At 32.8% G+C, this 21,582-nt stretch overlaps 5 protein-coding genes across 6 annotated transcripts; 1 reads left to right on the top strand and 4 right to left on the bottom strand.

Annotated features, from left to right (window-relative positions):
• Positions 1 to 999: 999 nt before the first annotated feature.
• On the bottom strand, positions 1,000 to 6,375 carry LOC123224715 (NO-associated protein 1, chloroplastic/mitochondrial). Its single transcript, XM_044648412.1, has 13 exons — positions 5,938 to 6,375; positions 5,321 to 5,506; positions 5,031 to 5,117; positions 4,863 to 4,942; positions 4,550 to 4,631; positions 4,128 to 4,148; positions 3,582 to 3,627; positions 2,811 to 2,929; positions 2,582 to 2,695; positions 2,397 to 2,495; positions 2,207 to 2,296; positions 1,562 to 1,671; positions 1,000 to 1,484 (listed from the first exon to the last, which is right to left on the bottom strand). The coding sequence occupies exons 1-13, from the start codon at positions 6,328 to 6,330 to the stop codon at positions 1,235 to 1,237; spliced, it is 1,677 nt and encodes a 558-aa protein (XP_044504347.1). The 5' UTR covers positions 6,331 to 6,375; the 3' UTR covers positions 1,000 to 1,234.
• A 1,315-nt stretch (positions 6,376 to 7,690) lies between these two features.
• On the bottom strand, positions 7,691 to 8,779 carry LOC123225678 (probable aquaporin TIP5-1). The gene is made up of 3 exons (XM_044649788.1): positions 8,650 to 8,779; positions 8,305 to 8,555; positions 7,691 to 8,213 (listed from the first exon to the last, which is right to left on the bottom strand). The coding sequence occupies exons 1-3, from the start codon at positions 8,777 to 8,779 to the stop codon at positions 7,824 to 7,826; spliced, it is 771 nt and encodes a 256-aa protein (XP_044505723.1). The 3' UTR covers positions 7,691 to 7,823.
• Positions 8,780 to 9,794: 1,015 nt separating this feature from the next.
• On the top strand, positions 9,795 to 12,160 carry LOC123225110 (GDP-mannose transporter GONST3-like). The gene is given in 2 exon segments (XM_044648974.1): positions 9,795 to 9,912; positions 10,630 to 12,160. A coding segment is annotated over 1 exon segment (1,128 nt). The 5' UTR covers positions 9,795 to 9,912; positions 10,630 to 10,703; the 3' UTR covers positions 11,832 to 12,160.
• A 3,265-nt stretch (positions 12,161 to 15,425) lies between these two features.
• LOC123226200 lies at positions 15,426 to 16,212 on the bottom strand. Its single transcript, XM_044650729.1, has 2 exons — positions 15,824 to 16,212; positions 15,426 to 15,742 (listed from the first exon to the last, which is right to left on the bottom strand). The coding sequence occupies exons 1-2, from the start codon at positions 16,124 to 16,126 to the stop codon at positions 15,542 to 15,544; spliced, it is 504 nt and encodes a 167-aa protein (XP_044506664.1). The 5' UTR covers positions 16,127 to 16,212; the 3' UTR covers positions 15,426 to 15,541.
• An 883-nt stretch (positions 16,213 to 17,095) lies between these two features.
• LOC123225134 (cell number regulator 6-like) lies at positions 17,096 to 19,894 on the bottom strand. Of its 2 annotated transcripts, none has more exons than XM_044649005.1 (5): positions 19,743 to 19,894; positions 19,375 to 19,499; positions 19,107 to 19,221; positions 18,104 to 18,369; positions 17,096 to 17,570 (listed from the first exon to the last, which is right to left on the bottom strand). In XM_044649005.1, the coding sequence occupies exons 2-5, from the start codon at positions 19,480 to 19,482 to the stop codon at positions 17,349 to 17,351; spliced, it is 711 nt and encodes a 236-aa protein (XP_044504940.1). In that variant the 5' UTR covers positions 19,483 to 19,499; positions 19,743 to 19,894; the 3' UTR covers positions 17,096 to 17,348. The 2 variants fall into 2 exon arrangements, with proteins under 2 accessions (XP_044504940.1, XP_044504941.1); XM_044649006.1 differs by having other exon boundaries at positions 19,375 to 19,482; positions 19,743 to 19,887.
• Positions 19,895 to 21,582: the final 1,688 nt, after the last annotated feature.

Here is a 21,582-nt window from a genome sequence, read left to right as displayed (position 1 = left end):
TGAAAAAGGATTGTACTCGTCATTGAATACATTGTTAAACGTTTTAGTGCAAACAAAAGGTTAAAGTTTGGATCATTTAATGTATGATGAGGCGATGGTGGTAGTGTTGTCCATGGACGCAATGAGTAGTTGTTTGAATATGGTGGTATTTTTATGTGAATTGCAATGTTTGTGTTGTTGTCGATGGTAGTACGGGATCATTAGTTGAATGTAACGATGGTTTGTTTGTGGATTGCAATGATGGTATTATCAATGGAAGCATAAGGTAATAGTGGTCTGGTCAACAATTGTAAGTAGAAGTGTCAAATGGTTTGGACCAACCAATAGCCCAGACTGAAACACAAGTAAATGGTCTGAACTATTGCTGTTTTCATAATTATTAAAAAGTTAAAAAATTAATAATTATAATATAAATTTTTTTTTTATTAAAATTAATTGATTGACATATTACTGTTGTGTTTGACCTGACCTATTACTGTAAACACTATTTAATCTTATATATATATGGTCGAGTCATGGCTCTTGTACTTTATATAGGTTGGACCGATTTGTAAAGCTCACTATTGTGTGGGCATTAGGCCCGACAGGCCACATTGAAGTCAACCAGACTAAACCCATTATCACCTCTAATTATAAGGCTTGATGGTGGTTTTTCCATCTCTATTTATTGCAAATATTTTATAATTTGCATATATTCTAAAGTATTTTACACTTCTTCCACCATACCATGTACAAATTTTTTCAACCCCACCGTAATTACAACATCATGATTTGGTTCATTAACATTGGTTCTATAAACTTCATTAGCCAAGATGGTTTCATGGTTAACAACTTCAACATAAGTCTAACACTCAGATTAACTCAGATCCTGGCTTCGTACTGAAACTAATAACACTAATATTTAAACTTGAAAAGTCAATAATCAATGATATTTTCATTTTTCTTTTTAATGTTTTTGCTTTGCAATGTAACAGAATTTACCAGTGGAACCTAACGAAATGTAAGAATTTTTCGTTTTTCTTCGATTGAATATAGATTTGTATCGTAAGATAACATGTTGTTGTGTCACAATAAAATTATGTGCAATAATAGATCATTCTATCCTATTCATCAACCTCAAAATTTAGTGCAACTCTCCCATCTAGTTGTGAATCCTACAGACAAATCAGCAGGTATACAAGTTTCTAAGCAAGCTCTGAGTCTCTCTCACTTCGCAAAAAGAGAATCGCCACAATCAAAAATACCACCTTGGTCTTTCTTCCAGTTCTTTGTCTGTCAATTCCTCATACTGGTACCAATCTGCTCCAGCCTTGCCGACTGGCAATGGACTCCGAACAAACACTTCAACAGGTCTTGGGAGACAGATGGCCAAATGCAGTTCTTTAGAAGTTTCTTCTAAATTTATATTAGAAGTTCTGACTGATCTGCGAATAGGCTCGACTGTAATCCATCCCAGACCGGAGATAGCCACATCACCAGCAGGCCTGTCCAACCAAAGCACAAGAAAACTTTACATTTGACTGGCAAAATATAAATAGCATGAGCATAATTTCAGTTATACCTTTCAACATCTTCAAATTTTATTTGCAGTAGTCGCTCTATTTCAAGTCCTTTCCAACCGTCTGCTCTTTCTTTTCCAGTTGGAGGAGTCAGCAGAAGACCAAGTTCTTTCTGCAGCAATTCAATAAATGCCTCTATTGACATCAAAAGTGCAAGAACATACAATGCCACAGAGGCCAATGAAGGAAAATAAATAAAATGATAAGAACAAAGCAAATGCACTTTAGAAAGACACTATAAAACTTCAATATGCCAACTTTCTAACTACAATCACAACAGCTATGCTGGTGTTAGTTTAATGATCTGTTATAGTATAAAAACTTCATGCACAGCATCACACAATGTTATAAACAACACCAGAATGTTTATGCAGCTCCAAATATTATTCACCAGTTCATGAAATGTGAGTTGCACTAAAATATCCTACCACTCAGATAAAATTATTTTTTTGGTAGTGGGAAAACTAAAAATAGCAAGAAATTGTATAAAACTAGTTCAGCCAAGGCAAGCACTTTTTAAGTATTCACAACAACAGAAAAACCAAGTACAGTTTTGTATCCCAAACAGAAGTTGCAAATTTCTCTGATTATAGAATTACAAGCATCAAATAGCAATATGATCAACACTGAAAAGTTTATTGGACTGCCTGGTAAAATTCATCTGCTTTATCAGTTGGTACTACATGAATCTGCAAGGACTTGGGTCCATAGAAAGTCAGACATGTATCTGGGAGGACCTGAAAGCATCAAGAATACAATATGTTGGATTCATAAAAACAGTAAAGTATCCTTAACCTGCCATAAAACAATGTATCATGGGATCTACAAGAGCAGAACCTTCAAGACATCGATTCTGACAAGACCTCCCCAAAATATTGTAAATCCATTCAAACCATGGGATTTGAATTCATCTGCTTTTCCATTTTCAGAGGCCACCTGAAAATTATGGGTGCAACAAAGTAAAAATCCTGCAAATGGAGGCTAATGGTGTAATCCTAATAAAATCTTGAAAAGGATCTTACAGGAAAAGATTGACCCCTAAGCCGACTTTGGGGAGCAAGAGCAGGTAAATCTTCTGCGTGAACAACTGCAGCTTGCCTATGATGGAGATGAACTCCAGGTGTATCATATAATTTCTGTAGGAAGTAGATGTTGGTTTATACAAGATTTCATAAGATAAAAATCAAAATACCAACACTATGAAGGGAAGCTGGCTTTTACAAAGGCAGTGCATTATTAAGATGGTCATACCCCTCCACTAAGAAAGGCATCAATCTGAATTGGACCCAAGGTAGTTCCAGGAACAGCAGATTGTATCGGCTTCCGCTTTTGTGCCATTGCAGCAGCCGGATCCCTTTCCGCCATTGTTTCTGAAGTTAAACAATGAAACTATAAGCCAAGCTTATACATGGTTGATAGAAAGGAAAAGGAAAAAAAATCTCAAACATATTGCTAAATTCAAGGCAAAAACATTACATTATTATGAACAGCACAACATATTCAGAACAAACTATAAAAGCGCAAAAAGTTATCAGAAATCAAGTACACTGTTCCATAAGTATCAACTATCATAGGTAACATTATTCACTACAGAAGAATTAAACTACAAAAAGAGGAAAAAGAGAGGAGAACACATAAATAGGATACTCATTCATTGATAATGACATCAGAAGAGACCTTCACAGGACTGAAACAGAGATATAAGCTGGAAAAAAGTTCATTTGCTCAACTGCAGATTTGTATCTGCCAGAAAACTTTAATATTTAGCATACTTGCATTTTGGACATCAGAACAGGTATGAACTATGAACACCAAATTTCTGTGAATTTCAAAACAATTGTCCAACAAACATATCATGCAGTGAGAATATTACAATGCTAACCTTCAGCACAAAACCTTATCATGAAACAGAGGTTGCCACTATGCCCTTAACAATTAAGTTACATCCTTTCTTCTTTTTCATTTTCTTGAACATAGAGTTGCATCAACCTAATCGACATAAATTAAATAACAATTACTTACTCAGTAATGCATTGATGAATGCAGATTTCCCAACATTAGCTGACCCCTGTAGGGATGATGAAATTGAAGATTTAGAAAATCATAAATGCCTACTAAGAGATTATGCTGTTTCAAATTCACTAACTTAAAAAGCTTATTTACAGACACTTTAACTCTTGAGAGCAAAAATGTACATTAAGAGGATTGGACTATGAAAGGCAGAAGAATATATTAGTATTTTTGAACTTTGGTAACGTAATGCATATACAAATTGAAATAAAAATTTTATACCAAATTTAGTACAGAATTGATTTCAAAAGCATTAAGAATCTAAGGAGCAGTGAATTAGTTCAATGAAAGTAATATTCAGCAATCAAGCAATTGTTTGCTTTGATTTCTTGGAAAAGGAGAGAAAGTATTACGGTGCACAAGTGAAATTTGAAACAAGTATGAAGCAGTTTCAACACAAATCAGAGACTCTCTCAAAACTTGTATAGCAGAGGATATTTCAAGCATGTCTAAGTTCAGCAAACCAATGTGAAGCTTGCAGTTCAGAAGGTTACTAACCAGAATGTAAACGTCCCGCCCCTGCACCAAAAGACTCTAAGTTAACAACTAAAGAAAATCACTGTCTCATTATTTCATACAATAGCTAAGCTTGCTCCTAGGATACGAATTCAGAATTAATTGTTCCCTGCAGTGTGACATTAATACATATTAACGTACTTAAAGCTTAACAATAAACAACACAGAGTTCAGATTACTGGCTTGTCCAATAATGGTAAGTTACAATTCTTAAGAAGGTTTGAATAGGAGAATTAGACATATTTGAGAGAACTTTGAAACTGATGTGAGCACCAACATCCATTAAATTTAAATTTTATAGCCTACTATTCATACAAACACTGAACAATATCAGTAAGTTTCAACATGAAATAACAGAGAAATGTCAACTGTAGGTACGCATATAATAATTTTACAGCAAGTACCTTCTTTTCCTTTTGAATCTCTGACGCTACTCCAGCAATTCCAACTAAAGACTTGGAACTGGTGAGATGGACACTCAAGACACTGCAAAAATAGCACAGTCCCAAAATATTCAGATCAAAGCTTCCAAATTAAAATCGTAAAACCTGAAATCTTATATGGAAAATCTATAAAATGCTTCAAAAGAGAAAACACACCAAAGCCTAACACCAAATACTTGGTCAACAACATGGCTTCTTGTTTGTCATTAAGAATACCAGTCAAATCAGGGAAGATAAATAACAATCAAATCATAAGCAAGGAACCAAAACTTACTTGAGTTTCTTTTTCATTATGGCCTCTACAACCCAATCACCAACACAATTAAGATCAGTTCCCTTTGGAAGAAGATCAACCTAATGGTAATGAACTAAAATATGAATAATCTGAGCAATTGCATATCAGAAACCAATGATTGTCAATCACCTATGCGATTATGATTACCTTAGTTACAACTAATATTATTGGATTTGCACCAGCAAGATCACGAACACGAGACAAAAAGCTGCCATTGAAGTCCACAATATCAACCTAAATGTCATTAACCACAAAAATTAGAGGAAACTACTAATTTATTTAGCAGAATATGCAGTGGATTAATAATTTCGGGATATAGAGTTTAAAACATAGAATCATATGTCCAATTTCAGGATATGTTCTGTTTTCTCTACAGCCAGATTTATTTAACACATACTTGACTCAATAAACAAAGGTCAAAATACAGATACGCTCACCAATTTAACAATTAAAGCTTTCTCATGACGCAAGTGAGATAGCTTCTCCCTAAGCTCATCGGCCGAGACAAACTGCTTCCCACCAGAATATCCTCCATTACCACCAACTGCAGTAATCATGTGGCCATGGGATAGAAGCTGGCACCTCCGACAAAGTACAGTCTTAAGTTGATGATGTTTCTTCTTCTGCAAGTCAAAATCAATCATTCAGTAAGCGTTCTCACATCATCCAGCTTTGAATTTCCTCATACAATGATAAAAAAAATCATTAAATGATACAAAACCCATTTCAAAATATCATTCCTCTGAAACGAAAGTTCTCAAATATACAAAATATAAGGTCACTAATCTCGTTTCTCTCGACAGTCTCCATTCCTAAAATTGCAATGTAACAAGTTGATAAGTAAACACCAAACAACATCATTTAAGCTCGAACAACCTTGGGATAAGATGAAAAAGAAAAAACCCTCTGTTCGAGCTTAAAGTGCAACTATAAATACTACCACAATGTTAATCAAATAGTATGAAATTGTTAATAGTCTCGAACTCAATCTCTAAACTAGTCATAGTCATACCAGTAATCCATTGAAATAATTAAATAGCTCATAGTTGAATACCAATTCATATGTATCCGCGTCCACGTAACCCGGAGCATCCACCTCCGAGGTTTGCAACGGAGCTCCACAACCATAGCAAGAAGCAACAGCTGTATTAACCTTCAAGACCTTCTCTTTCCTCTTCTTCTTCTTCTTCTTCTTATTCTCTCTTAACACCACCTTAGCCGCCTCCTTAGCTTGTTGAAGTTCAAGAAACCGGTCTCCTCGTGTCGGGGCAGCTGCCCCGCTACCTTCGGAATCGAATTGGGTATCTGGTACCAGAGTGGACTTGCAATAAATGAGAGAGGTTTTAGTGTAAAATTTGAGAAATTTAGGGGTAGAATTAGTGCCGAAGCGGTGTCTTTGAGGGAGAGAGAGAGGACATAGAAATGTTGAGAGAGTTTGAAGCGCCATTGCTCGGTGAGATGACGGTCTTCGGAGTTTTGAGAATCACAGATATTTATTTATGAAAAACTATCTCTATGGTCCTTTTACATTTTCGTTTAAATTGATAAAAACGGGCAAAGCTGCTTTACACCACTGATAGACTAAAACTACGCTAGGGTTGTTTGGTATGCCTAATATTTTTAAAAAGATTATATTAAAGATAGATTATTTAAGAGGTTATTGAGTATAAATAATTATTATATTTGATAAAATTTAATAAATATAAATAATAATGGTATTTGATTAAAGTTAATAAAAGATTATTAATAAATTATTTTACTTAAAATATTAATTAAAAATAAATTTATTTTTGTCTTAAAAAATTAATAAACAATAATATAATTATAATAAAATCAATATTACTTTCGTAATTTTTAAATAACTAAGGTGAATATGGTAATCAGATTATCACATATATTATCTATCATATCAATATTGGTAATAGAAGATTACTGTAATATTTTATTATTGATAAATCAAATAAGGGAATAAAAGATAAATTATCAAAATAATATTTAAAAACTGAAACTAAATTACCCCTAAAAATCAATTCAAAAAACCCTAGGCGTTTGGTTTTGGTAATATTTGATTACTAAAATAGAAAGATTACCTTGAAAATAGATTACTTAAAAGATTACTGGGTATAAATGATTACTATGTTTGATAAAATTTGATAGGTATAAATAATTATTGTGTTTGGTTAAAGGTAATAAAAGATTACTAGTAAATTATTTTATTTAAATGCCCTTGAATATAATTATTTTTAAATATTTTTTATATTATTTGTCATATTAATTAAAAATAAATTTATTTTTATCTCAAAAAATTAATAAATAATAATTTTTCTATAATAAACTCAAGATTACCCCAGTAATCTTTAAATACCTAAGGTGAAGGTGGTAATCAGATTACCACCTATATTACTTGTCACGTCAACATTGGTAATAGAAGATTACTGTAATCTTTTATTACTGATAAACCAAACAAGGGAATAAAGGTAATCTATCTTTCCGTCAACCAAACGCACCCTAATTAGTTTCGCAAGCCTTTGTCATTGTCAGTTCAAGGCCCTGTGAATTCGTATCTCTAAGAAGCATGTCGCAACAAAAGAATGGTCTTCTATGCATTTCATTATTTTCGAAAAGGGTACTCAAAGAAGTACCCCTGTTATGGTGAAACTCTTGGATGTACTAATATTATAATAATTTTGAAATAAGAAGATATAACATCAACCATATAAAAACATAGCTATTTAATTATATACTCAAAATATTTTTAGATAGCAATTGCTCAAAAAATAATCATTCATACAGAAGATCAACCAAATTTCATAAATAATACATCACTACAATTACAAAATAAAATTGCTAGCCAGCCATTTGAGTAATACAAAAATCCTAATAAAGAATAATGTTTAATTACTCTTATAATTTCAAACTAGACCTCAAAATTGGTAAAAATTACACTCCAGTACCCTCTAAACCCCCTCTCATAGAATTTGAATCAGTGGGTTGAACAGGAAACATCAAATTATCATACACAAGTCCTGCAACCGCGCCTCCAATCAAAGGGCCAACCCAGTAAGCTGCTTGATTTTTGAAATTCCCGGCGACAATGGCAGACCCGAAGGCACATGCCGGGTTCATCGAGCCACCGGAGAAGGGTCCTGCTGCCATGACAATCACCCCCACCATCATCCCAATTGCCAGAGGCCCAGTGAATCCCAAAGGACCACGCCTTGGGTCACCAGCGGAATAAACAGTGTAAACCAAGGCAAAAGTCAGAACACCCTCCAACAAAGACGCCCCAAATCCTGTCATTTCCTCTGCAATTTGGTAGGTTGGAATTTGCTGCAAAACATCAACCATTCCGAACATAAAATCTCGAACAACAACATTAAAATGTACAATTATTCTCTTATAATAGAGTTCGATTTGTTACCTGGTCAGCCGTTACCATTCTCAAGAAAAGGCAAGCCATAACAGAGGCCATCATTTGAGAAAACCAGTAAAACAAAGCCATTACCGCGCTGAGGTGCCCACAAACGGCCTTCGCAAAAGTGACAGCCGGATTCACATGTCCACCGGAGAGATTTGCGGCAATATAAACAGTCGACGACAGAGCAAAAGCATTTGCAAGGCCAACTATCATAAGACTGGACGGATTCGCCGCCACATCTGGCATCAACCTCCCTGTCACACGACACAAACATTGAATATAAACTTCAAGAATTCTTTATTTACAGAATCATTAAAAAAAGAAAATTCGAGAGTTTTGAACACTCACTTGAAGCCATGGAAGATCCCACTGCGGCCAACACGAAGAAGAAAGTTGAGATAAATTCCGCGAGATATGCTCTTAAAGCATCTTTGGTGACCGAATCATTGAGACGCTTAGAAAGTACTGTTGGAGACATTGTATTCTTTTGCAAAAGAGTATGAAGGTTTTGATAGGACTTCCATGGAGGTTGAAACAAGTATATATAATTGCAGAAGGGTTGCAATGTTCCATGAAAGCTCGTAACACTCTTCAAAAACTAACAGCAAACCACGTGGCAGCGATTGTGGATTTAGATTTTGGATCGTTATACCGCTATAATATTTTTCTAAATTATATTATATCCTCCAAAATTGAGATAATTATAAAAAGTACTATAAATAATTTAATTGAATACTTTGTAAGAATTTTGATACAACCCCAAAGGAATTATATAATGATATTCCTGATTATACGTAGGCCTTCTGTCCTTTGCTTATATTGTTGCCTTGCTTTAAAGCAGAGTTGAATTAAGATAAAAATAATATTTAATCATATAATAATATATTATTATTTATATATAAAATTATATATATTATTTGTTAGTTTAATTATAATATGAGAATTACTATTTTTAGAAATATGATATAAATTATATGGTACATAACTCAATTTTGGAAATTGGTTTAGTTTGGTTCGATATTATTTGAATTTGTTTAATTCAAATTCGAATAGAATTTAAGATAAGAAGGGTATTTCATTTTTTAAATCAAATTAAGCTTTAATTAGAAAAATATTGACTTGATTTGACTTAAATTCGATTTGTATTTATGACTCTAATTCATCGTTTAAGTTTAAATATATTGATAAAACGATGTTATTTTACAAATTATTGAATAAAATAATGTCATATTATCATTTGTTAACGAGTTGATAACTTGAGCCATAAATTTAAATTATAAATCTAAATTGAACTTAAACTGAACTAAATCAAACTATTTTTTTAATTGAATCAAACTCAAACAATTCGTAATTCTGATTTAACAAATTTAGAATGAGGAAATATTTGGGATCGGCTCGGTCCAGGACAATCAAGAGTTTGGGTTTGAGTCAAAAGTTGCACGTGCATCACGTGCATAATAAGACTATAAATATCATTGTAACAAAAAAGAAAAGAAAGAAACGAAGATTGCTTCACTGGTTGCAGCTTCACTTGACTCCCAAATTCCTTCTTTCGGCGGAACAACTTCGACGCTATTCGATTGAAATCTCTCACAAATATTCCGGCTGCAGGTGAGCAATTATCTTACTTTCTCTTCGTTTCTGTTGTCCCTCTCATTTATTTTTCTTGTAAGTTGATCTAGAAATTGATTCATGTTTCCAGCAATGTGAGTGCGTTGAATATTAATTGATTAATGTTTTTTATGATTCGGTTAAATCCAAGCTTGTAGCCGAGTTAGATTTTATACCTGTTATGTTGTTTCATTTTTTTAAGTTCTTTTATATGGTCGAAATTAATCTGAAAAGATTGATTCGGTTTTATTATAATCCATAAATGTTTGTGAACATTAAGCTTCCCTAAAACTTCAATTTTTCTTTTGCTGCTCTTTGCAATTAGTTTTGTTCTAACCTTTACCATTGATATTCTGTTTTTATCAAGAGTTCAAGAGGTAAGTGTAATTTATTTGTTTTATGGCCTTTTGTTTTCGTGTGCTTTCTTTGTTTTGTACAGGTACTGAGTACCTTTTGATGAAGGGTATTATACCCATTTGTTTGGAAATGATAATATGGTTATTCTAAAGATGGAGTATCTGTAAATTTACCTCAGATGAAAGGAAATACTTTTGTTGTGTTGTTTTGGCCTTGTTTATTATTTAGCCATGTTCAATTTCTCTTATTTTTGTGCCATTCTTTTTGTTTTCTTTGTTAGGTGTGTAAACAGGGCGTTGATTTGTATCACAATATTTTTATCTTCATGGTCTTGTAGTTCAATAACCTTTTTTCTGACAGAGCTATCCATGGGCTGCAGTTAGTTGCAGTCAAATGTGTTTATTTTGCTAAAAGAAGTTAATAATTCTTGTTAGATGTCTAATGATGAGGAGAATCCACCTGTTAGCAAAGCTTCAAATGGTTCACAAGCTCCACCTCTGCCCAATCAAATCCAAGTGACGTGGTACAGTGCTTTAGTTCAGCAAGCTTCAGTCTATGGTGTAGCTGCTGGGTACTGCCTCTCAGCTTCATTGCTCTCCATTATCAACAAATGGGCTGTCATGAAATTTCCTTATCCTGGGGCACTAACTGCTTTACAGTACTTCACAAGTGCAGCTGGTGTCATCCTTTGTGGGTACTTCAAGTTCTTAGAGCATGATGCGCTTGACCTTTTGACCATGTGGCGGTTTCTACCTGCAGCCATTATATTTTACCTCTCACTTTTCACCAATAGCGAGCTCCTCCTCCATGCCAATGTTGACACTTTTATTGTATTTCGTTCAGCAGTTCCCATCTTTGTAGCAGTAGGAGAGACCCTATTTTTGCACCAACCATGGCCAGCAATCAGGACATGGGTCTCGCTTGCTACCATCTTCGGAGGAAGTGTGATTTATGTTCTAACAGATTACCAATTCACTGTTATGGCATATAGCTGAGCTTTAGCTTACCTGGTAAGCATGACCATAGACTTTGTTTACATAAAGCATGTGGTAATGACAATTGGTTTGAATACATGGGGTCTTGTTCTGTACAATAATCTTGAGGCTCTCTTACTGTTTCCTTTGGAGCTACTTATTATGGGGGAGTTAAAGAAAATAAAGCATGGAATCTCAGATGAGTCAGACTGGTATTCTTTTGAGGTGGTTTTGCCAGTGGGGTTATCATGTTTGTTTGGTTTGGCAATATCTTTCTTTGGGTTTTCTTGTCGAAGGGCAATTTCTGCAACCGGCTTCACAGTTCTGGGTATAGTTAACAAATTGTTGACTGTTGTGATTAATTTGGTTATTTGGGATAAACATTCAACCTGGGTGGGAACAATTGGACTTTTGATTTGTATGCTGGGTGGCATCATGTATCAGCAGTCTACTAGTAATAAACCCAAGGCTGTATCAGAAACTAAAGCACAAGGGAATGAAGAGGAACAACAGAAGCTACTCAAAAAGCAGAGCACAGAAAGCAACAATATCCTTAAGAAAGTAAAAGAGTCAGAAGGGGATAAATGACACAGCTTATAGAAGGCGACATGATTTGATGCTTTGCCATTGTGTTTTTGAACTCGTTACTGGGTCCAGAGTGGTTGATTTGAAATATTCTTGGATTGGCAATTTCCATCCAAGTAACTATGTGTATGGGCAGAATACTTTTTTACTTCTGATCAAAGAGAAAGCTCATAGGTGATGCCAACGCGGCAAATTGGTCAGGTATCCCCTTGATCAATAAAACTGCAACTTACATTACATTCATAGTTGATTATTTATTTTTACATCCAACCTGAAACAGGCTGGGATCTTTTGTTCTTTTGTTTGTATTATTGTGAACAGCCTTAATAGCAGTGCATCTTTGTTAGTATTGATGTAGGGCTCATTTTGTCAATCAATTATTTTTATATTACAGATGACCTTTTTTTTTAAAAGAAAAAAATACTTGAAACATTTCACGTCATGATAGTTGAATATCAAAAATTTAATTTTTTGTATATCGTATTATATGATATAGTTTTTCTGAAAAATAAAATAATAAAAATTTTTAATTGATATATCATTATTTTAAAAAATATTATAAACATCTTTCAAAATTTAAGATTTATTATATACACTTATATTATATTATCATTTTTTTTTAAAAGCGTATTGATTTATATTGATAATATATATCGTATTTTTATATATTACATATATTGTATCATAAAATGTGTGTCGGGCAATGTTTTCAAATCTTAAAAGAGAATATCATAATGTGAATTAACCCTTCAGTTCCTAGGGATCAAACCGACTAATATCCTAAGATAAGTAAATCAAATTAACGTGATACCAATATATTTTTTGGAAAGTGACGGCATGTTAGGAGTTTATCAGGCAAATTTTAAAACTCTAAAGAATATTTTCTAAGATTTATTCTTAAACATGTATCTTACCATATGATTAGAGATGAATTCAAATCGAATTGAGTTTAAATATCCTTTGGCTTGAGTTTGGTTCAGATAAAAAATGTTTTGGTTCGAATTTAGTTCAAGTTTGTTGAGCCGAAATTAAGCCTGGTTCGAGTTTGACTCGAATAAAAAACGATTCAATTTGATTCGATTCGAATTTGACTCAATTTTATAGCTCAAATCAATGGTTTAAATTCGTAGATTGGTTCGGCTCAAATAAATGGTTTGAATTGACGATTTGAGTGTATGACTCAGATTCGTAGCTCGAGTTCATGGTTCCTTGACAAAACAATATTATTTTACTTAAATAATATTTAAAATTTCTTATTCGAGTCAAGATTTCGAACTATTGAATTCGAACTTATTCAAATTGAATCAAATTATAAATTTGAATTATTGATTTGAGTCATAAATTCAAATTGAATCGAGTCAAACACCCTTTGTTTTGAGTTCGATTCAAATAAAAAAATCAAATTTTTTAATTTAAATTTTAATTAAACAAATTTAAATCAAACTAAATTGAATCAAATTGATTTTTCAGATTAAATTGACTCAAATCATATCCACGTCTATATATGATATGGGATGCACAATACTGATGCATAATACAAGATTCTGACTACTATGATTGGGATAGAGTGAGAAATCAATTTGTAAGATCCACTAGATTTGGCAGATACGATAAACTCAATAGCTTTTAATAATGGAAAACGACAACACTTACGCAAAAAGGAAAATTTACAGTTAATAGTGAAGTAAAACAGTAAAAAATGTACTGAAGAAAAACAGAAGAAGAGTTTTAAGAACTTGTGTCAAGATCCAAAGCAGCATACGAACTTCTTGAAGCAGTCAACAACGGAAGCTCTTCGTCTTTGTATCTTTCTCAAAGACTTCATAGCTTGTTCTCTTCTGTACAACTCAATCACATCTTCTTTGTAATCTCTAAAATCACTCATATCATTAACACCGAAAAATAAATCACGATCCAACGGCTGTTTCGACGTCGCAGTATCCAGAAAAGCACCACAGAAACAAATAAAATCCTCTTCAATCTCTCCATCAGATCTATGACCTCTTCTCGCCATCACTGAAACTACACTGTTTTTCTTCTCTGTGTTATGTGATAGAATGACGATTTTCCTTTGATATTAGGTATTTATAGGCTTGTTCTGTGTTCTCCAGCAGAAGATAGAATTTTATAGGTAGACTTACACTGATATCTGATAATGATAAGTTTCTCTTTAGAAGAAGATAAACAGATAATTTTAGATAATTGTGTAGGGCAGGCAGTGATATTTGAAACAAACTTGAATTGCCTATCGGGAATTTAATTTTTACTCTCGTCAAGTTAAAAATAAAATAATAAAAAATTTTAATTAATATACTATTATTTGAGAAAAATATTATAAACACCTTTAAAAATTAAAAATTTTTCATATACAACTTTATTATATCATCATTTTATTTTTTTAGTGTATCGATTCATATTGATAATATATATCGTATCATATATGATATGTAAGATTATATTTAAATTAAACTTATTCGAATTCAAATTTAAATTCGATTCGAATAAGTCTGAAACGAGATACCATTATTCTAATTCTTAATTTTGAAAATTAGATCAGATAAATATGATATAATATAGATAGACATTACCCATTCATAGGAGAAATCAATATCCCATATTTAAATTTGATAAATTGACACACATCTTATATAAGAAAAAAAATTTCTAACGAGAAATTAATTATTTTACCTTAATTTTATGTCATCTAGGGTTAGATTCAAACTGAGCTCTTTTGAATTTGAGTTTGAGCTTAACTCGAATAAACCCAAAACAAGTCAATCCTATATAGGCTCGGTTGAGCTCAGGCTACTCGTAAAAATTTTCAATTAAAAATTTTGATACAAAACGACATCATTTTGACTAATATGTATTAAAATGATGTCATTTTGATAACGAAGTAATTAAAAACTCGAGCTCGAAACTAACTAAACCGAATTCGAACTGGACTTCTACAAGCTCAAGCTCGAATTTGAGCTCTGCTATATACAAATCAAGTTGAGCTCGGCTCAAATCCAACCCTAATGTCATCTTCGCAAATTTAACTACAATTTTTTTATCATACAATTATAACCAAATTAATGCAAACTTTCAAAAATGCCCTTGCATATATGAAGCCTTACTTACATCCTCTTGTTTCCCTTCTTCGCATAATACAGCCATTTTGCTAGGTATGGTGATGTAATTTGTCTGAAATTGAAGTATTTATTTGAAAATTGGAAATTCCTCATAAGATGGCTAATGTTTAAGGGCACATCCAATGCAAATCAAATTCAATTTGAATAAAACTAAGTTTAAGCTTAAATTCAAATCAAACTCAAATTTAAGTTAACTTGATAATATTGTCAAACAAAAAATGACTAAATGATGTCATTTTAATATATATTAATTAAAATAATATTATTTAAATTTATTCGTATATAAATTTTTTAGACTCGTAAGTTTGACAAACCAAACAATTAAAAACTTACGTTGAAGTTTAAAAATATTTAATTTTCAAGGTCAACCTTGCATTCGACTTTGCTTGAGTGAGGCTTGTTCGAATCAAACTTACTTTCCAAGTTAAAAAAATTCGATTTGAATCTAATTCTAGAAATTTCGATTTCAAAGACAAAAAATTTAATTGATGAAATTCCATGTAATTCCAGAGGAATTCCATTCTAACATCTGTTAAACACTTCAAATCCCTTCCATTGTTAATAAAAAACAAAAACAATTCAACATTTAGCTTTACCGGTGTTCGACTGGAGCAACAATGGAGACTTTTTAGCAACTGGACGAACCTCTGTTTTGAACAGCAGAAAGCAAAGCTTGTCCATCGAAAAATATACAAATCCGCCCCTCGAATGCGTCACAAACGACCCAAAACTCTTCCCCACAATACAGTGCCATGCCGGACCGTACACTGCATCAAATTCCTGAAACAAAAAGAACCCTAAAATAAATTAAACGACACAGCTAATCTCGTTTTCTAGTACAAAATACTGATATCTTGTTACCTTTTTAATGCACAAAGCTAAGTGTGTAGGATTGAGCTTCTTGTCGTTGGAGTTGGAGTCGAGAAGAGCTCTAGCGTGTCTGATCACACGCTCTTGCATTGAAGGGGGCATATCGGCTGATCTCAGCCGTACGTTTAAATCGACGGCTACGGTTGCTACCTTTGCCTGGTTCAACGCATGAGGAGGAACGGGAAGCGGCGGTGCAGGCAACGCTAACATGCGCCGGGGTGCGCACTGGAGTACCGCCCCTTTGTTCTTCGCCAGTGTTCTCCTTCTTTCGTTGTCTGAGTCTGGTCTCTCCATGAAGTGCGAGAGAGAAGAAGTGGGCTTTGGAGAGAGAAAGAAGCAGAAATCTTTGAACGATCTTTGACTGACTGCCAATAAGTTTTAAATTATTATATATAGAAGCGACAAATTACATGTAAGAGAAAGATTCGGCGTTATGATGGAGCGAATATTATTCAAACGAGAAAGAAACAATTAAACAAAAAATAATAATATTTTATTTATAGGTAACTGTCTTTCATCTTTATTCGCCTATGGCTAACACGAGAGTCAAGAGAGATGGTTTGGGTGGTAAAAAAAAGGTTTTTAAGTTGGTGAGTTTGGGTTTAAATTTTTTGATAATATATTAAAATAATATTATTAATTTATCTAATTTAATAATTATAAGATTGATAATTTAACATGTTTGATGTAATTAATTTGATTTTATAAAAATAATCTGATTCGAATAAAATTTTTCGTTATAAAAAAAAATCACTTGAACAAGAACCATATTTACGGACAAATCATCAAGTATGTGCTTGGATCTATGAGTAGACATGACATTGATAATGTTAGATGCCTCTAGCTTGACTCACTAAACTTGAGGATTGAGTTACAGTTAAACTGTTAATTGGTGGGCTTAACAAGCCTACACGACTAGCAAATTTTGTAAATTATTTCTCAGCAAGTCATGCCAAAAATTGGGAGTTTTAACTAAATTGCTCGCCAACCCATTTACTATGTTTAAGTATGAGATTTAGAGTTCACATCAGAACATATGGACTCTTGATGTGGAATTCATACGACTTTAAACTCTTTAATTTAAATAATTAGATTTTTAGGGTTGATTTTATTCTAAAATCACATATTATCTCAATAAATTAATTTTTTAATATTTTAATCGTTCTTAAGAACACCTTGGTTTTCTAATGATGTCGACAATACGCCATGCGATTAATGGATGGGAGACAGCCTGAGGTTTCACATAAAAACTAGACCACATCTCTGAAACCAAAAATATATTTGTACACCTATATAATTAATGTGTAGTTTCAAACTCTCTCTCTCTCTCAAGGCTGTCTGAATACAACTTTTCCCTCTGTCAACTATCAACAACGGCCAAAAATTACTAGTTTGATGCAAACAGGCAAGGAAGAGACTGTATAAAGGTAAATCCTATGTTTTTTCAACATGGGGAACATGTGGTAGAAACCCTCCCAAGATCAAATGCGTTTATTCTGTATGGGCATGGTGGATATTATAAAGCTTGCATCTCCAAATTGGTGGTGTTGTTTCCAGGAGTTGATGCAGGATCCTGGTTTTCGCTGGCAGAGTTCATCTCTTGGACGGGGGGAGGGTTGACTATAGTCATTGGCATCACCATATTATCTGAGAGACGGCTCTTCATCTCCCTGTGCTCCTGGCACAATGCACACCAGTGCATGCAGCAGTGCACCATGCATGGATCACAAGGTGAGTTCTGTGGTTATCAAATATATGGGTCAGCAAGAAGTAAAATCCAACAAAGAAAACAGCAGTAGTTTCCTTTTTTTCCCTTTCTGAAGCCAAGAGTCTCAGGCCTCAGGATTAAATCAATCCTCATTTATCACTCAATCCCATTAATAGCTAATTCTTCAAAAAATCAAATTCAACAGCCAATGTGTATCTTAAAATGGGCACAAAATACAAAAATATTAATTCTTATTCACCTATGCCTTGTTTCAATGAACTGATGATCGAAGATATAAGTAAACACACCAAGCAGAACAAATTAAATAAGAAACATGACCACAGTTAACATCACTGTGCTCCAAGGCAACACAATGGAGCATTGGCAGTCATCCTACTTTATTCTAATGCAAAAATATTAATGATACACAGTCAAGTACTTCTTACATATGAAAAGCAGAATGCAGCACATATTGTATGTACAACTGTAGTGCATATGTTTCATAGTACAGCATACATATATTACCAATTATTGCATATTAACATAAAGAAAATCTGATTTACCTTGAGATGATATTTCTTCTGCAAGGATTGCCGAACAAGACCAGTATATATCCCACACATCCACCAAGCAAAAAATAAACCCTCAAAAATAAGAAATGATGTTCTTGGGTCAATGCCATGAAAGATTGCTGTTGCTGTGGCCAATGCAATGCCGCCTTCAACACAAATTCCATGGCAAATGCAGGGTTGAGTCCATGGGGTATCTTCTCTTAAGTTCTCAACATTACGCCCAAATAGAACACATGGGCAGAATAGTCCAGTCCAGCCTGCAGAGGTGTAAAATAAGAAAATTATAGCAGATTCTCACATCTGATTAACGAGAGACATGAATTGGAAATAAAGAGCCACTTTCAGGTAAAAAACAACAAACAGTCATTTGTTTTCCAACCAATCTGAATTAGCAACATTAATGTCTGTGCCAACAAATTCTGGAGTGTCAATGTCAATAACTAGATCAATCAGTAAAGCATATTATGATAACATCCCTTAAGCTTGAACGCCTCTAAAAAAACAGAATTTAAACTTTTCTCTTTTTTTTTTTTTTTTTTGTTACCTTTAAGTTATTTTTCTTTACTCTTCAGCTAAACAACCATCATTATTCTTAAACATGCTAAACCATGCCAGCCAAAGCCATAATTAACACAATGATAACGTCGCTCCTACAATCATTGAGATCAACCCATCTCTAATCCTGTTTCTCCACTATTGTTTCAATTTATCATCTGATTGAAAACCAGATGGATGGTAAGTAACATAAAGCCCATAGTGCCGAAAACAGCACCCTATCTTGGTATCTAATTAACATTGATGCCAGCCAGCAACACATTAGTGATGAGCACATTGAATACCAATCCACCAATATGGATCTAGAAACAAGTAAGGACGCCAACAATAAAAAAGTGGGAAAAAGGTAGTTCAGAACCAGTTAAAATGGTTCAGAGAAGTGCTTTACAAGACATAGCATGTGACAAACTTTTGAGACCCACCAATTAAATGAACTTACAACTCTCAGTATCTTCAGTGCAGCCAAAAATTCCAGTAGTCCAAGGTTCATCAGCAGGAGCCTCAAAATTTTCCGGTAAAGCCTGTCCGCACTCAATGCATTTACGAACATTCAGCTGCCCATTTACCCACATGATCACCACCATTTACTCATAAAATCCATAACATATTTCAACAAAATTGAACCTCACTTCAATACTTGACAAAAATATATGAAACAAAAAATAAATAAATAAATAAACATCATATATTTTATGTCCCTGAGTTACCTGAGGAACCTCAATGGGCTGGTTGAGCTCGCCAGGCTTGATGTCCGGCAAAGGCTCCTGATCTTTCGTCAGCTTCACATATCTTGATTTGGCTCCCCCTTCCGCCATCTAATCACCACGTAAAACTAATATAAAAACAAACAGTGAAATAATTTAAAGTTTAGATATACAATACAGTCATACAGATCAAATTAATCTAGCAACAACCAGTAAAATTATCTTCTAAACTTCTATATTTCTTAAATTAATTAACTACAACGAATAATTCCATTCGCAGTTGAATCAAAAAATGACTAAGTAGATTCAACCATTCAGAAAAATAAAATGAAATTCAAATTGAAGAAAAGCAATTATGGAAGAGTTGTTGCCTGAATCAGAGAATGAGCGAGATATGCGGTTAAAACTGGAGAAGATCTGAATCTGGAACACTCCGTCCGTTGAAGCCAAAACAACCGTCTATCGAAGACAATGAATCGAAGTCGGCTTTTAACCAATCTTCAACTGCAATGACCAAGGTTTAAACGGTTGTTAAGGTACGCCTCGCATGTTGGGTAGACCAATCACTGCTTCACACGTCATCAGTTTTAAAGTAAAAATTTAACCTGTCTTACCTCATATAAAACCCCATCATCTTGTTTGTTTTATTGGATTATTAGGCGACTTTTTGCAACAATTAATGAATAATTTTGAAGAATTTTCTATGAAGTATTACTTCAACTGCACCATTACCGGAATCACAATTTTTTTAATAAATAATATATATATAATTTTATATACAAATAATATATTATTATATGATTAAATATTATTTTATCTTAAATTTAAAATTATTTAATTACATCATAATATATTATTTATATATTCAAATTATATATAAAAAAATATTTTAACAATAAAACTATATATACATATTTTTATATATAATTTAGATATATAAATAATATATTATTATATAATTAAATAATTTTAAACTAAAACTAAAATAATATTTAATAATACCATAATATATAATCTATATATCTAAATTATATATAAAAATATATATATACAGTATTGCTCATAATTTATTAAATAAAAAAATGACATTCTTCATCTACTTCTACATACATATATACATGTTTGATTAATACGTTTAAATTGTTAGAACTGTAATAAAAGAATCAATATATAATTTGATTGTAAAGATCATATAAACACGTATAATAATCAATCTAAATAACACAAATAATGTAATAAAACTATCATTAGATTAGATGACTTTATTAAAAGGCAACGATAAATTTCATATGTTAACGATGTTTGTAACAATCTAGTATAATACATATATGTATATCGAGTGCATGTTTATTGAATTAATCCTTAAAAATATTTTATATAGATAGTAATAGAACAGTTCCTCTAATGGATTATAATGTATATAATTTGTAGATTTGAAATCACAAAAGTGTTGTCATGCATCATTTGATCGAATTTTACACTCGCGTAACATAATCTTCTTATTAGGGTATTAATATTTTAATTGAATTAATTCAATAGTTTAGAATTGCATTACAGATTTAATTAATGGGAATTTATAAAGTACCCGTATCATTGCCGGCCAATACAATCCAATGCCTTTTTGTTTTTTTTTTAAATTTTTTTTCAGTTAAAAAAAGCTTCGGAAGTTTTACTAAGGTAGGTTGTGCAAGAAATACTCACATCAAATCAGAATTCAGAAATTGAGAACAAGGGCCAGAAGTTAAATTGCCATTGCAATCTATGAAAAATATAATTGCAAAAACTAGGCAGTGGTGGTCGCAATCTCAATGGATTCAGAAATTGTTCCGGAAAGGCCGAAGGACTCGATCTGTTCGAGTCTCATCTATTAATTTTAAAAATTTCATTTATCCACTTATAGGTTATTAAAAGTAACAAAATTCTAATTCCTTAAAATTTTATCTTTTTTTTCCCGTAACCCTAAAAATTAACTATTTCTCCTACAAGCCAAGTTTTAAAAAAATCATATTTCCTCCCTTAAGGTTTAGTTTTCAAACTCTAACAATATTATCGACGACTTCTCTCTCCCGAAGTTTTCTCTCTCTCCAACGATCTCTCTCAACTCAATTGAACGTCTGATCGACATCAAATAAGGCTTGGGAGATGAAGAGTTTCATCGAGAATACGAAGTTTTTCGTTTTTCCAAACTCAGACAAAGATCCCGTCTTTGTC

Source organism: Mangifera indica, chromosome 9 (genome assembly GCF_011075055.1).
Source record: "Mangifera indica cultivar Alphonso chromosome 9, CATAS_Mindica_2.1, whole genome shotgun sequence".
NCBI lineage: Eukaryota > Viridiplantae > Streptophyta > Magnoliopsida > Sapindales > Anacardiaceae > Mangifera > Mangifera indica.
The sequence above is the reverse complement of the archived record's forward strand: the minus strand, read 5'-3'. Positions and strand labels throughout refer to the sequence as shown.

What these genes read in the sequence shown, in the direction of transcription:
- LOC123226200 (XM_044650729.1), bottom strand. Translation starts at nt 16,126, where the DNA reads ATGGAGAGACCAGACTCAGACAACGAAAGAAGGAGAACACTGGCGAAG. An exon ending in TAGCTTTGTGCATTAAAAAG is followed by an intron (nt 15,743 to 15,823) that starts GTAACAAGATAT and finishes TTTTTGTTTCAG; the next exon opens with GAATTTGATGCAGTGTACGG.
- LOC123225678 (XM_044649788.1), bottom strand. Translation starts at nt 8,779, where the DNA reads ATGTCTCCAACAGTACTTTCTAAGCGTCTCAATGATTCGGTCACCAAA. An exon ending in GGGATCTTCCATGGCTTCAA is followed by an intron (nt 8,556 to 8,649) that starts GTGAGTGTTCAA and finishes GTCGTGTGACAG; the next exon opens with GGAGGTTGATGCCAGATGTG. An exon ending in GAATGGTAACGGCTGACCAG is followed by an intron (nt 8,214 to 8,304) that starts GTAACAAATCGA and finishes GATGTTTTGCAG; the next exon opens with CAAATTCCAACCTACCAAAT.
- LOC123224715 (XM_044648412.1), bottom strand. Translation starts at nt 6,330, where the DNA reads ATGGCGCTTCAAACTCTCTCAACATTTCTATGTCCTCTCTCTCTCCCT. An exon ending in TAATATTAGTTGTAACTAAG is followed by an intron (nt 4,943 to 5,030) that starts GTAATCATAATC and finishes CATTACCATTAG; the next exon opens with GTTGATCTTCTTCCAAAGGG. An exon ending in AAATTTGAAGATGTTGAAAG is followed by an intron (nt 1,485 to 1,561) that starts GTATAACTGAAA and finishes TTGGTTGGACAG; the next exon opens with GCCTGCTGGTGATGTGGCTA.
- LOC123225134 (XM_044649005.1), bottom strand. Translation starts at nt 19,482, where the DNA reads ATGGCGGAAGGGGGAGCCAAATCAAGATATGTGAAGCTGACGAAAGAT. An exon ending in AGCCCATTGAGGTTCCTCAG is followed by an intron (nt 19,222 to 19,374) that starts GTAACTCAGGGA and finishes GTAAATGGGCAG; the next exon opens with CTGAATGTTCGTAAATGCAT. An exon ending in AGAAGAAATATCATCTCAAG is followed by an intron (nt 17,571 to 18,103) that starts GTAAATCAGATT and finishes TGATAACCACAG; the next exon opens with AACTCACCTTGTGATCCATG.